Consider the following 16,275-nt stretch of genomic DNA (forward strand, 5'->3'; position numbering starts at 1 on the left):
TGTATGGAGAGAAACCAATCTACTCTTGGCAAAGCTCCAGTGTATAATTCAGTATCATTAATGGTAGTCATCAAGCTGCCCAGTCCATTATTCATCCTAAGTGACTGTATAACTTTATACCCTTTGGCTTCCAGCTCTCCATTTCTTCTTGCTCTCCTCAATTGTAATTTTGGCTGATATTGCTAAACTAAATGCCTTTACATACAAGTTAGCCACTGCTTGTGTCATTAGCATTATGATGTGCTTATTAAATTTTTGATATTCACAAATCTAATAGGAGAAAAATCCTGACCTATGTTGGTATAATTTATATTTCTCTGATTTAAGTAAGATTTTTTTTCTGTATGCTTAAGAGCTTTTTTTAAAATGTTACATGTTTTACTGCCCTTTAAGATGAACCAAGTTGCAATCCAAATTCAAGGCCATGAAAAGGAAGAGCAAAAATAATGTAAACATTATTTTACAGAGAATACAATTATTCATTCGCATTTATGTAACGATCAAACAATCATATAATAAATACTGTATCTTTCTTTATGCACCAAGCTTTCACTATTCTGTGTGCTTGGAATAAACCACTAGAGAAGTCAGGGAAGATCTCTGTCCTCATGATGATCATCTTCTTGCAGAGGAAGGCAACTATCAATAAGAAATCATTATGTAGCGTGTTAAACCTAAAATGATACATCTGCAGTGCGTGGAAATGAGTCAGGTAGGTCTCCTTGAGAAATAGAGATGTGAGTAAATATTTGAGGCTGGAGAACGGTAAACCAACAAGATATTTAGGGAAAAAAAATTCTAGCAGAGGAAGGAGCCAGTGCCAAAGGCCTATAATGGCAGTGTGCCTGGTGTGCTTGAGGAGCGCTCAGGATGCTGGTTTAGCGCAGGTGAATCAGCGAGGAGAGAGAAGTAGCTGAGGGGAGAGAGGTAAGGCAGCTGCCAGGCTGTGTCCGGCCTTGTGGACGGCTGTGGGAACACGGCCATGCATTTGGTTATGGTTTATTCATAGGTATGTGTGGATACGCGCTTGCGTCCACAGTGAGTGCATTTGGTGCATGCACATGACATAACCTCCATTATTTTTCCATCCCCTTTTTCTCCCTCCACCTTTTGGTCCCCTTTCCATTTGCAAAAAGATCTGTCTCCCTGTTTCCTTTCATCTGTATTTCATTTTCTTCAGAGTTACTTGTGTTTCCTATCCTGTGATCCACCTTTTCCCCTTTTCCTGGTTTTTAGCATTATTCATTATGGGGGCTGGGATGCTGGGACTGGATCTGGGCTTCACACGTGTTAGCTAAGAGCTTTACCCGAGCCGCGCTGGCAGCTCTGGCTTTATTCCTCTTGACAGCATCAGCCCGATGTAATTAGAAAAATCATCCTAAATAGTTTACAAATGAAAGGGCACCCTCTAATTCTTTGCTTATCATTAATGTTTCATTTTAGAGGGTTCTAACTTTTGTTTTTATGGGTTAAACCTACCAGTCTTGCTTCATGCCGTTTCCTGGAAGGCCTGTGATTTGAAGTGCTGTCTTTGTCGTGCACCTTTATCTTCATCTTTGACCATTTCTCCACCTTTGCAGTTTGTTCTGTTGCTTTTCCCTTCTGTCCACACACTGCATTATGATGTGTAATAATATCTCACAGAACTGGTGCCCTCATCGCCTTTTAAAGAGGGAGCAGGCTCACCATGTGAACTTAGAATTAACTTGTCCAATAACTCCAATTTTTAAAAAAGTTTTTAAAATTAAGAGTTTATTAAGTATATAGATATAACTTTGAATTGCCACCTTTTGGCTGCTGAGTCTGTTTGGGGGGATATATCTTTAATTGGTTTGACTTTTGTGTTGCATTTGAAAATTTTCATGTAAACTTTGTTCCTTAAGATTTTCTAGGTATTTTACTCTTTTGCTCTCTCTCTCTCTCTTTTTAAATAAGAATTCTTATATTTAAATAAGAATTTGGAAACTTGTTTTTAGATGAGTTGGTATAATTTAAACATTATTAAAATTACTCTTTAAATTTTGTCAGAATTTCCTCTCTGAACCGTTTACTCCTGTTACTTGTTGGAGAGACTACTTCTGCTTTTTCTGTGGTGTTAACCTATTTACATTTCTGCCCCTTGCCTTGGTCAGGATGTGGCATCTTGAGTCTGTGTTACACATTATTTACTAATCATCTTCGGCTCATACAGCTTGAGGGGTTAGGATATTTTTTTTTCCAAGAGTGGCAGCTCTTTCCCTGTTCTGTGTTTCCTGGTGATTGGCAGTTACATCTGCCGTGCATATTTATCTCCTGAGGACACTCCCTCATTGCAGGCATGTGCAACCACACTTGGCTTATTTATTCATGAAGATTAAAGGATACAATGTTACATAACTGTTTAGGTTAGACTGAGTTTGATGATACAAAACCTGACCAAAAAATACGATGTTTTTAAATAAAATTTATTACTGTAAAGGGCACAATGCCATTGATTTTGCTCAGAATATTCCCTGTCACTGTGAACACACTTATCCCATAATTTTTTGCACTTCCTGGATCCTTTCTGGGGGTCCACTTTTGTGTTTTTATGTGGTGCAATCAAAAATAAGTGAGTGTATTGCCAAGTGCCATCCAATGGAAAGACAAACATAAAATTATTACCAATGTGTCCTCATCCACCATATTTATTAGATCTGGCATTGCATGACTTCTGGGTGTTCTCTAAAGTCAAAATGACCATGAAAGATAAATGTTTGGAATCAGTTCAGACATTAAGGCAGCCACTACAGCACAACTAAAGACTCATGCGAGAAGACTCCCAGAACTGCTTCAGAAAGTGGCCAGAACTATGGGATGAGGGTGTGCCACGCAAGGAGTGTGCACTGTTTTGATGGGAACTGTTGGCAGTGTCTTTCACCGTAAGAAAAAAGTTTTAAATTGTAAACATCGATTGTATTTTTCCAACACATTACTTACTTTTTCAGGTGAGTAAATTTGTTCCCCTTATATGACCAGACAAATTAATTTAGAGAATTAAAAAGTTTAACACTACTTTTGCTTTCTGTATCCCAAGTATTCCTGAATTTGGTTAGGAAATGGAATCCACAATACTGTGGTCAAAGAGGTACAAACAATGGTAATGTTGACCTAAATTTAGATTATAATAGTAAGAAAAGCAGGATTCATGGCAAGAGTGTGCCGAGTATGTTGAAGACTTATTGACTATCTATTCTTTCCTTTTGTTACAGATTTGTCTAAAAACAGACTGGTTGAAGTTCCAATGGAATTGTGCCATTTTGTATCACTGGAAATTCTTAATCTGTATCATAATTGTATCAGAGTCATTCCTGAGGCGATCATTAATCTGCAGATGCTGACCTACTTAAACTTGAGGTAGGTAAACTAAAAAAGTTGTCATCAAGTTTGTGGATTGAAATACAAGATGATTATATCTTCCTTCTATCCTTTTTACCACTTTGCAGTTCCTGATCACACAGGGATCATTTAAGAAATGTTTTATAATAAATTTGTACTGTCTTTAATAATTGTTCTTGATGCAAGACTAACCTGATTGTTAATATGACAAGATTTTTAAAAAAAATATGGATGCTCTGTGTCTAATTTGTGCTTCACATTGTAGCTGTGCTATACTTAGGTATTCATGTAGCCTGGGGAGAAAGAAGGGGAAAGGAAGGGGGAAGACTGAAGGCTGGAATAATCAAGCCTTACCGATCGTTAGGGATTGTGCAAACCACTGTCCTTCGCTCCCAAGGGCTCACTGAACACCTTCTGCTTAGGCCGTCTAAGGAAAGCGAGGAGGAAAACTGAGCTACCTGAGCCAGACCCAAAGCTTCCTGTCTTTATAGCCCGCTAAGTCAGGCCAGTGTGTGTGAGGATGGCGTGTAGGACAGGGTGAGTCACTGATGATGTATAGCATAGGGCATGGTATCAATACCCTGCGGTGTCCCCGAAGTTAAGAAAATTGGTTCTTTTAAGGCGTTGATTTTAGGTTTTGCAGCTGGCTGCTCTGGCCAGATTCTGGCTCTTTGTTACTTAACTCTTTGCCTCACAAATCAGGCATTTCAGGAGAGAAGAGGGTATTTCTATCTCTATTATAGAAAAAAGGTCTTAAATTCTAGCTCATGGCACTTGCCTGTCATCCTAGTATGTAAAAGGTAAGATCTGATTAACTAAGCTTGTGATGTGTAACAAATAAACCCAGTTTTTAGGTTCAAAATTCCCCACGGAACCACACGGAACAACACTATAATAGATGATAGTACCAGTGGGGTATTTTGCTTTTTAAATGGCTACTGAGAAGTCTGGTCCTTCTCTTGCCATCTTTGTGGCCAAAAGAAGCAGGAGGTGGGGGAGTTCCTGTTGTATTTTGCAGTTTTGCATCAAGGTTGATAAAGGTTGTGGGATGTTTATAAGTTTGTAACTTCTTTTTGGTAAATGAGTTTGAGGGTTACTGTTAGGATTATCTGTAAACAGGTGTCAGCTCTTCACTTCTAAGGTTTCTAATTCACCTGACAATTATACCTTTTCTTTCTTTTTTTAAAAATCAGTATCAGGGATTGAACTCATGACTAGTGCTTACAAGGCAGGTGCTTATGCTGCTGAGCTAAATCCCCAGCCCCAATTCTTGCCGTGTCTTTTTAAAATTTCCTGCATTTGTACATATTGACAGCATGTAATGTCTGCTTTCCTTGTGTGAAGTTGGTTCCTGTATATAACACATTTTAATTGTTTCTTCGTGCCTTCCCTGCCCTCCTGCCTTTCCCTTCCTTCATCTCTTGGGCCCCTTCCCATTGGAGAACATCTGTCAGCCTACTTCCTACTATTTAACTTTCAGTTTGCTCTTTATTTACAATTTGAGTTTCTCATCTAAGGAAAGTCATGTGATATTTAAGTATGTGTCTGATTTATTTCACTTAGCCTTATGGTGTTACAGTGTATCTATTTTCCTACAGTGGACTGAAATTTATTTGCTGTGTGGCAGAGTAGTGTCCCATTGTATGTAAATGTCATACTTTATCTGTTGATGAACATATAAGCTGCTTCCAGCATTTAACTACTGTGAGTTGTCTTGCTATAAACATGGGTATGTATATGTCACTGTAGTATGATGTCTTTAACTCTTTCAGAAAGATACCTGGAAGGGAAATAGCTGGATCAAATGGCATTTCTAGTTCTAGTTTTTTGAGAGCTATTCACACTGACTTCCATAGTGGTTATACTGGTTTACATTAACACCAGCAGTGTAGGGGGTTCCTTTTTCCCTGCTGTCTCACCAGTGTTTGTTATTATCTGCCTCAGCAGGATGTAGCTATTTTAGGATTGTCTACTGAGCCAGCATAGTGGTGTCTGTAAGTTTTGGTTCAACATTTCCCTGAGACATTTTTCTTGTAACCCAACCACAAAGGGGAACTATTCCAAAGGCATATGCAGTTGGTCTGTTTACTTACCCTCTCCGGTTCTTCTGTGACATTTTTACTTTGATAGTTAGTCCTGCATGCACTAAGTAAATAGATTAACTTTACACTGTTATATTAAGTCCAATTGTGCTGAAAAGTTTTGGGTTATAGATAACATTTTTTGAAATAGACTATAAAAATTCTAAAAATACTTGCTAATCTAATCTCATGTTTTTTGAGACATTAGTGAAGTTGATTTTCTTATGATGATTTTCAGGTTACATTTTGTTGAGACTAGAAGATTATTATCATGTTTAGATGGATAGAAATTTGGAGTGTGGGTCTCAGAACTGTCTTGAACAAGGACAGAAAGAATTAGAGAGGTTTTTGATGATGACTAAGGAAACCTGTGTGGTACATTAAAAGCAGAGTTTTGTGGGTAATTCCAGGTAATAGAAAAGAAAGAAATACAGGGACAGTGAAGCACTCAACTCTAAATGTTGTTCTCTATCAATTCCCTAATTTCAGGCTTACCTTCCTCTTTTCCCGTTTGGATTGGCTGTTTTTGTTTTTGTTCTGTTTTTCTTTGTTCACATTTCCTGCTTTTAATATTACCATGCACGAGACCTTTCTCTTATTTTGAATCATGCGATTGTTGAAGGAATGTGATAACTATATGGGAAAAAACCAACAAAGGGCAGTCCTCTTTACTCCCAGAGATGTGTTACAGGGTGTATGAAAAATGTGTGGACAGCCTCTAAACCTTTGGAAAGGAAGTACTAATGACTTTTAATGCCACTTATACAATTTACTGGATATAAGTGTGTAAACATAATAAATGTGTAAACATAAAATAGTAAGAAGGACAAGCCTTAAAGCTGTCAAAAAGATCATCTTGTGCTATTCAGTCACATGTCCTTTAATTCCTACTCGACTACTGAGTTTAGTTGACCCATCTTGCAGGAATTAGACCCTTGAAATTGAGTTAATTTTCTGTCTGAGAGTGACCTCAGATAGAACACAATACAACACTTGACTAAAATATTTATTTGTAGCTTGTAAAATAGTAGGTGACTATCAACACCTGTGTTCTTTACAAACGTATAATAGTATCCAAATAATATTAGTGGCATCTAATTAAATTGCTTGGTCTTCTAAGGTAGTGTGTGATATCATCCACAGAGCACTGTTGTCTGGATGAGTTCCTTCAATCTGCACAATGTCTGCCTCCCAGCTATGCCTGCCCTGGTCACCAGGAAGAGCTCAGAATATCCTGAGTGTATGATCACAGTACACATCTCCTTCACAAAACTCAAGATATTTACTGTGATCGCTTCTAAATTTTCTGACTATTGTTAGGTTATCAAAATAAAATGTGTTCTTCTTGTGCATGGTGAAGGGTATGGTGACTGTTGACCTAGAGAACGGTTCCCCACCCTCACTTGAAACAGCAGACTCAGGATGTTGCAAACACATTGGCTTATGGAAGAGCCACTGAGTTGTCTTCATTCCATTTAATTTTCTGTAATTGTTACAAACACAAAAGAAAGAATTTATATTACTTGTGATAGAAGTATAATCACTTAAGCTAAGCCTGATATTGTTATTAATTTAGATATATTGGAGAAACTGGTGTTAATTTCAAAAGTTACAAAAATAATTAAATATTTTTGAGCCCACACTTGTAAGGAAGACAGTGTTAAATGTAACACATTCTGAAAAAAACTTTAACACATGCATAACTTCATCCAACTATGAAGAGCTTAAAAAGCTAGCTGTGGTGGCACGTACCTGTAATCCCAGCACTCAGGAGGCTGAGGCAGGAGGATCATTGCAAGTTCAAGACCAGCCTCGGTTACAAAGTTAACTCAAGGTCAGCCTGAACTGCTTTGTGAGACCTTGTCTCAAAAAGGCAAAGCACAAAAACAAAAAACCAAGAAAACCTACAGAGCTCAATTATTTTTTATACATAGCATTTAAGATGTTTTCTCATTTCTAGCAACTAGAAACAATTGTTACATAAAATTATGCAAAGAAGCGATGAATTTCTCACAGATTTCATGTTTCTGTACTTAGAATTAAACATGGTCTTACTTTATTTGTTGTTATTGTTGTCTTTGCCTTGCTGAGGATCAAACTCGTAACATGGTACATATAAATCATGCACTCTACCCCTGAGCTGATCCCCGAACTTGGACTCATTATAGTATTTAATTTGTTTTTCCTCCTTAATAAATCACATGTAGAAATTACTAATGTTATGCATTCCAAAGTAGGAGTGATACCTTATAAAATATACAGTGAATTTATGGAAATTTAAGTTGATTGCGGCCTCCAGGATACACTGCATACTGCACAATAAACGCTGTAAGTGTTCAGTGATGATGGTGCTGATACTGATGTCAGTGACGGTAACGGTGGTGCTAAGGGTATGCCACTTAGCTGACAAGCTCTCTTAGCAGGGTCATCGCTAAGCGTCAAATACGTAGCTTCTTGGTCCGAGCGTCATGTTGGCAAATTAGAGACATATTTAGATGTTAGAGATTAGAGACATATTTAATAAGTACATGAAAAAAAGTCTTCACCATGAAATGCAGTGAAAAGCCCTGAAATGTTTTCTACATTTTTCCACAGAATGGAAATATTAGGTTTGTGAAAAATAATTGATTTATTGCTGTTTATGTTGCCTGTGCTTGAAGGATCTAGGCTTCTAATCTTTGCTCCTTGGTATTCACAACAAAAAGGTTATGTTAGTTTAGTGTATGTGCCACTGTGCCTCTTCCTGTTATAAAATATCTTAATCCAAGCAATGTGGCCAAGAACCATAAAAAGGGTTAAGCAAGGCTGGCTCCTGTGGAGGAACAGACACTTTGAACCTGAAACATACAGGAAAGGCTTACAAAGTTTTAAGTCTATTTTAAGTTGTTGGAAAGGTGGTTGTTATGAGGCTCGTGAAGTAAATGTATCTTAGGAAAACAGAATAACCCTGAGTAGCAAAACTCTTGGCAACATGGAGTGCTGTTAGCCTAAGAATAGGGCATGAAACTCTTATCTCAGAGGTTCAGGGATAGAAGTGCCAAAAAATGAAAGTTCTTTACAGCATTTAAATATACTGCTTTCAGAACCGTGATGAGCAGTTTTTTTGTTTTTTTCCTTAGGGAAAAGTGCACTCAGCCAAGCCTGGTTTATTCATCAGCAGCCCCTATCTGTCCAAGCTACTTGGAGTGGATTTTGAGGCATTGCTTGTAAAGAAGGCAATCTCTTGCACAAACTGTTATCACACCATAAAAGGAATGTGTTTGGTCTGCTTTCTCTGCAGCCTGGTATCCTTTTTGGCTGCTAAACAATATGCAAAAAGAGCCAATTTCCTGATGGCTTTGTTAACCCGTATCTCCACATTCTTTTGCAACTCATTCTGAGAAATAATCTTTAATCCTCATGCTATCACTCTCTATTTGAGAGATTTTGCATGCAAGGTTTGCCTTAGAAAGCACAGATTTTTATGTTTTTTTGTTGTGAGCCAAAATTAATTTTCATTGTCTTTTTTCCTTGCACTGACATTTCTGATGGAACCATCTCTGGCAACATAATGTTTTGCCTCTATAGAAAAAAAGAAAAAGATGGTGTCTTTCTAAAGGGAAAATACATAGGAGTTCAGTTTATCAGTACAGACTTACATCCTTCCATGAAGATCTTACCTCATTCAAAGGGAAGTGAGAATATATTAATGCACGTGTATTTTGAAAGTAGACCTTGATAGCCAGGTTATGTCTCGTGAGTAGCAGACTAACAGAGATACCAAAGCACAGTGAACTACTCTGGGATTTGAAAATACTACTTAATATTTGAAAATATTATTTATAGTTTGGTTGAATTGGAAGAGTCTTCAGTGTTATCCAGTTTGCATTCACAACCAGCCTTGGTTTAAACCTTGTTTTTTGGCACACTGTGCCATCTGTTTTCGAGGTGGACCTATAGCCATTGGTCTCTAACATTTTTAATGTTTTACAAGTTATTGTGCCTGTAAAATTTTGTCCACTGGCATTGGTAGCTGAAGGGTTGAAGGGCTTTATTAAACATGATTAGGTTAATAATTAAGTATTTCTTATCAAATTCCATTCCTTTTTGGATAGCCCATATTTGGCAAGACGTCCAAAGAGGATTTTTCCACTATATGCACCACCTGATCACAGATGTTGGTTTAGTTCAGGGTTTGTACTGAACAAAAGAACAGTGACATAAAAGGGATATTCTGGCTTTAATAACTAGAACACGGTCAGAGTTTGCTGGTTTCCTTTTCAGTTCTGCTTCTGAACTTATAGAGATATTAACATCTTTGTGCTGTAGAATAGCTCTCTGAAAGTGAGGTAAGTACCCACATTGTCATTGTATATTGGGAGGCTAAGGCAGGAGGATTGCAAGTTCAGGACCAACCCTGGGCTACAGTATTGAATGCAAGGCCACCTTGTGCTGCACAATGCAAACCAATCTCAAACTACAACAAAAGCCAGAAGTAGTGGTGTACACTTCTTAGCCCAGCACTCTGGAGGAGGTTGCAAAGAGGATCACTAAGCTTGAGCCCAAACTGTAAAACTTAGCTACTTATAGAGAGCCTGTCTCAAAATTAAATTAAAAGTAAACTTTCAGAGGGCTGGGGTTATGATTTGGTGTGAAGGTGCTGAGTTTTATCCCTAGTACTATACTGCCAAAACAACCAGAACCAAAGCCCCCAAAAATTATTGTATAGAGTTTTCATTTATAGCACTCTCAATGTTTATTCTGTAAGCCGAAAATGAATAAGCTCCAAACTATTTACTTTTCTAATTAGACAGACAAAGGATCTTTTTGAAACATTGCAATTTCACCAATAGTCAACTTACTATATTTCTTTACAGTACTAGATTACCAAGTCTTGTAACAAGTGCCATACATGAGGAAAAAAACAAAAAAAGAACATGCATGTGTAAAAGAAGGTGTGGATTTGTAAAACCATCATTTTACCACCACTTTTTAAAAAATTTTAAAGATATTAAAATGCAACAAAACAAGACAGAGCAAAGCCAATCAAGGCAATGCAGTGAAATTGGTACAGAATTTCACAGCAGGATACCAGGATAACAATAATAGCTACTACCATAGTGTATCTTGTTATCTTCACAATAGTTGTCCATTCAATCAGGTATAACAAAATCAAACCAAAACAACACTATAAAATCAATCAAAACAGAATATTGAATTTCACAAAAACAATTAAACAGAACAAAGCAAAACAGTGAAAACAGTATTGGCCTTCAAAGACAAGACAGAAGGAAATCCCCCAATACTTGCTGTATTGCTTACTGTCATCCTCCCAAGAGATGCTCAGACCTCTGGCCCCAGGTCAGGGCAATCAACCAAACAATACAAGCATTTAGTTGCTTTATGCACCTTTAGTTGCTGTCAACTCCAGCTGACCTCAGAACCATCCAGTTGCTAAGGCGGGGTGGGGAACACAGGACGTTTGATTCTCAGCCTGTGGCTCACGGAAACGCTGTTTGTCTCCCTGGTGCACCTGTGGCTCAAGCTGCTCACCAAGAAAGCTGGCTCATTGCTTTGTTGGTTGGTCCCCCAAGTTCCAGCGTGGCGGATTCTTGGGCCATGCTGACTTGTTCTCCTTACCACCATTTTTTAACAGCTACCTAGATGCCATTATTTGAGCCCTTCAACAGCCCTTTGCTATAGACCGGAATTTGAAAAGTGGGGCCTATTTCAGAATTAATAGGGACGAATTAGATATATTTCTTTGATGTTTTAAAGTTTGCTAAGCTCTTTCACTTTTGTTATCTTGTTGAACACTACCTCCATTGCATTCCAGGCCCCTTAGAACAGTTTCATAATTAGGAACATAGTTGTTAGGGACTTTTCTTGGGGAACAGCCCAAGTATTTCAATATGAGAAAACTTACATTTTAAGTTGCTTCGGTATCCATAGTTGGTTCTCCTTTTTTATTCTTAAAACTGTAAATGTGTGCATTCTTTGGTTTTTGATACTCATTTTTCTTTTTGTATTTTTTTTTTAAATTTTATTTAAGGAGAAAAGAAAAAAAAAGCAGGCAAAGGGTACAAGTTATACAGATTTACAGAAAAAAATGAACAGTAGGAAATCACTAGTTAATGGATTACATATTGTTATCTTAGAAATAATTGTTCAAGTCACAAAATTAAAGCTTGTAAAGTGGACATTCCATCAATGATACTGCAAACAGTTCTGTTCATTGATCCAATAAAACTCTGTGATATCATTTTCTATCTTATACACTTAAATATACATGCAGTTATATAGTTTGGAGCACTTTCTTTTCCTCTCTTTTGTACCATGACTATTACACATTTTGGGTTTCATTGCTCCCACGGTTCTTATTACTTTTTTGGAAGAGAGTAAAACCAAATGTGACATAACAGAACAGAATCAGTCAAGTCAAAAGGGTGGACATAATAGATAATGTAAAAACATAATACAAGGTGAACAACAATGGTTACTATAATGCCTCCCGCTATCTCTAATAGAATTGCCTATATCGTTAGTTATAATACAATTGAACAGAACAGTAAAGAATAAAACTGACAAAACCAAAACATTGGAGATATTGTAGGTCTTCAAAAGTAGATAAAAGTCAACAAGAATGGGCATCACAATGAATCTCATTATCTTCACAGCTGATGCCTAAACTTTTGAACCTGACACTATCCAGCAAAACAGAATAGGGGAACATCAGTTAAAAACCAGATGGTGAGAGTAATACAGGGCTTTAAATCAAGGTAATGAAAAGTCAAAGTGGGTTACTATAATATATCCTGCTATTTTTTTCCTTTAATTAAAAGGATAAAGATAAAAAAGTAAATAATGGAGTGGAGATTGAGATAAAAGAGGGCATAACAACGAAACAGCGCAGATCAAAACATAACCATTTAAGCAGAATAGTGTTTCACCACCAGATAATCCTAACCTAAAAGTAGTTACCATATTGTCTCTTTCTTTGAAATCCTTGAGTACAACTTCGTATACTGTAGCATTAAGTATATCAAAACAATGTAAAACCATTCAAGAGAATGACAGCATTACAGAGTATTTAGAATCGACTAACAGAAAATGAATAATGGTTTCTGTATAATCTCCTTGTCTTTATAAGGTTTTTGCTTATACTATCGTACATAATAAAATCCAGTAAGATACAACCTATTTAGACCATTGGAGACAGAAGGACAAAAGCTAGATGAGACTTCAAAACAAGATGATACTAAATCAGTATTACCTATTAAGATGTCATTTTCTCCAAAATAGCTGTTCCTATCATCCAATCTTCTCTGCCTCATTTCTGTTGAGCTCTTTTTCTGTCAGTAGCTGTCAGTTTGTCTTCTTCATTTTGTTCTCTGCTCCATTCGTTGTGGCCTCTCTGCCATTATTTCTGCATTCTTTGTATTTTTCTTTTTTTTAGAATATCCTGCAATACTCTCTGTAGAGTTGAATTGGTGGTTGCAAATTCCCCCAGTTCCTCTTTATCCTGGAAGCACCTTGTTTTTCCATCAATTTCTAGGGACAGTTGTGCAGGATATATCAATCTTGGCTGGAGATTATTATCTTTCAAAGCTTGAATTATTTCCCCCCACGCTCTTCGTGATTTGATGGTTTGTGCCGAGAAATCTGCTGTAATTCTGATGGGTGTTCCCTTGTAAGTGGTCTGTTTCTTGTCTCTTACAGCTTTTAATATTCTGTTCTTGTATTGAATTTCTGGAATTTTTATTATTATATGCCTGGGTGTTGCTCTGTTTGGGTTGTAGGTAGCTGGGGTCCTGTATGCCTCATACATCTGAGTATCTTTACCTTTTGCTAAATTAGGAAAATTCTCCTGGATTATTTCTGTGAGTAGCTTTTGTAGTTCACTTGTTTGTGTCCCTACTTCTTCTTTTATGTTCTTAATCCTTAAGTTATGGATCCTCTTATCATCTTCTTGTCTTTGTATTATTGCTGTTTGTTTCTTTGTTATTTTTAAGAAGTTTTTCATTTCATTCTCCCATATTACAAGTCTGCCCTCCAGTTCAGATAGTCTGTCCTTAGTTTCTTTCAAGCTGTTATGCCAGTCTTCTATAGACTTCTTGGTATCTTGGTAGTCCCTTTGAACCTGCTTCACGTATTCTATGCTTTCTCTGTTTTCTCCATCAAACAATTCTCCCCTTTTTTTCTGTTCTTCCATTCCACCGCCTGTTTTTTCTTGGGTGGTACTTAGCATTTCTCTAACTATTCTGCATACTTCTAGCTTCAGGTCATTGATAACTTCATTCCTGAATTGGTCTATGAGGCTCTCTATATGGTGCCTTATGTATATTGGTGCGGTGTCTGCTATTGCCTGTTTCTCAGAATTGGGGGCCGAGGAGTCTTTCTTGTTGCTGCCTCTTCCCATGCTGCCTCTTCTTCTCTGTTCCTTATATATGCAAGCTTATATAAGAGGCCCAGCTTCCCTCCCAGTTAGCCACAGCCTGATCGAATTGCGCCAGTTAGGTGTTCCCGCTCACCGCTGCGCACCAGGGAGTTACGGACCAGGCAGCCTACGCGTCTCCCCTCCCGGCCACCGTCAGGCTCTGGGATCTGGGTTGGGACAGCCTACCAGGTCCGCCGGCAGCGTCACGCAGGCCAGGCACTTTTCACCAATCCCGCCCGAGAGGGGGATGTGTGGCTGGAGTCGCCACCGCGCCCTGCTCCCGCAGGACTGCTCAGGCCCAGAAAGTCCTCCGCTGGAGTCAAACTGTGGTAGAGTGTCAGCTTCTCTCACTCACCTCACCACAAGTCAGTGCACGCCTCCCTGCCGTTCGCAGATTGCCGTTCTCAGAGCTTCTGCGCATCTCTCTCCTTGCCGAGCCACTGTAGAGGCAGCCAGCCGCCGCGCGGCGGGAAACCCAAATCGCGGCTTACAATGGCGCGGGGTCCAGCCTCCACACCGAGGCTTTTCTGTTCCTGTTTTAGCACTAGGAATGCATTCCAAGTTGGTTTCTCTCAGCCCAGTTCGTTCCTGAGTCAGCAGAGCATATCTCCACCTGCTTATGTCTCCTTAGTCCGCACCATTCCTGGCTTCTGAGCCGAGTCTTTCAGAGAGCCTCCGGTAGTTGCTGTTATCTGTCCGCCATGTTCTCCCGGAAGTCTTTTTGTATTTTTACCCGTACCAGGGATCGAACTCACGACCACACACTTGCAAGGCAGGCACTTACGCTGCTGAGCTAAATTCCAGCCCATTATTCATTTTGTAGTAGCATGTCTACCTATTTATAGTATATATTTAAATCAGCTTTTGATTTTGCTATCAGCTGTTCATTCTTCATTTGCCATTTCATTAAGTACAGATCTTTCCTATTTCCTTCTTTCTACTTTCTTATAGGCTTATGCTTTTTCTTATTTCTATGACTTAGTATTTAGCTCAATTACTTCTAGTTATTTTTTTTTTCATCTAGACCCTTCAAAACCTGGCTGTCTCTATACATAAGGTTCAGCTGATTCCTAAAAGTTTTTGTATGTGGTGCTTTAATAAGATTTTGGTTAGTACAAAAAAATGTCTGAGGCAGTTAATTTATAAATAGAAAAGGTAAGTTTTGGCTCATGGTTTTGAAGTTTCTAATCCAAGACCAGACAAGGCTCAGAGGTTTGGACTTCTAGTGAGGGTAGTACATCACAACAGGAACACTTGTTAGAACAGATCACCTCGTAAGCCAGGAAAGAAAAAAGGAGACAAGAATGAAGCCTATTTCAAAGGCATCCCCATCACCAGTGATCTGAGAACCTCTTCCTGTAAAGCCCCACCTCTTCCTGAGGTCTACAATCTTACCCTGTAGTACCAATACATGGTCCAAGCCTTTGATACACAAATCTTTGGGGGAACATTCATCCAAATATAACATGCAGTGTTTATTAAATTACTCCTACATTTTTTTTCTAGATTTCAGCATTATATCTTTAAATGGTGACTTTTAAATTTCTATACTCTGTTTTTTTAAAAAATCTTTAGAATTAATTCTAGTTTAATTACATTGATAATGGCAATGTAACAACAATTTTTCTGTTCAATACAAAGTATATTCTTTAGGTTGGTCAAGATTTGCTTTAGATAGCCTATGCATAGTTAATTTTATAAATATTTCACATTACTTGAAGATGATGTATATTTTCTAAGTGTTACTGCTGGATTCTAGTAAAAACATGAAATGCAAGTTTTTAATGGAGGGGTTCGCATCTCCTTCCCCTAACACATTTTGTGTCTGTAGACAGGGATAGTCTGGAAGGGCGCATCTGACAAGATACCTAGAATCTTTTTGCACACTTCAAAATCATTCACTTTTTCTAATACATCCAGTAACGCAGATTTATATCAACACATGCAAGAACTGTGCAGCTTCATGAACCCTTTGAACAGCACAATAGGTTAAAAAAAAAAAAGCCTGATACTTGGTGGAGATTGGGTCATTCTTCTTCCCATTTGAGGCTATGTTCTAAGGACTGTAGAAGCCAAAGATCCAAAGATGAGGATGATCCCGAGGAGGGTCCAGGTGCTTTGAAGGTTGTGACTTTGCTTTTGCTTCCTCAGTATTCTGAAGGGATGATCTTCAGAGAATTTAAGTAAACTATCAGAAGAGGTGGTCCCTTCAGAGGTGAGTCTTAGGAAGATACCACCATGACCTCAGGCATGTTAGCAGGGGAGAACAGTTTGAGATCTTCATGGTGGCAGCCTTTGAGGATCTACTTGTAGCTCCCACAACAGGAGCACTTGAGTACAGTTCTTTGGACTAGCTTGGAATCTGTTCATTCTACTTCCATGGCAAAATCCATAAGGAGCACTTCTTTTTATTCTTCTAGG

At 38.2% G+C, this 16,275-nt stretch overlaps 1 protein-coding gene across 4 annotated transcripts in view; it reads left to right on the forward strand.

The window, feature by feature from the left end:
• Positions 1-16,275, forward strand: part of Lrch1 (leucine rich repeats and calponin homology domain containing 1) — a 179,561-nt gene that overhangs the window by 82,434 nt on the left and 80,852 nt on the right. For all 4 annotated transcript variants that reach the window (XM_063232773.1, XM_063232775.1, XM_063232774.1 and 1 more), the window contains exon 2: positions 3,231-3,375. In XM_063232773.1, coding sequence (XP_063088843.1) covers positions 3,231-3,375 — 145 coding nt within the window. The remainder of the gene's footprint in view (positions 1-3,230; positions 3,376-16,275) is intronic.

This window comes from Cavia porcellus, unplaced genomic scaffold (assembly GCF_034190915.1).
Source record: "Cavia porcellus strain 051 isolate PalLab524CR breed Dunkin Hartley unplaced genomic scaffold, mCavPor4.1 scaffold_21, whole genome shotgun sequence".
Classification (NCBI taxonomy): domain Eukaryota; kingdom Metazoa; phylum Chordata; class Mammalia; order Rodentia; family Caviidae; genus Cavia; species Cavia porcellus.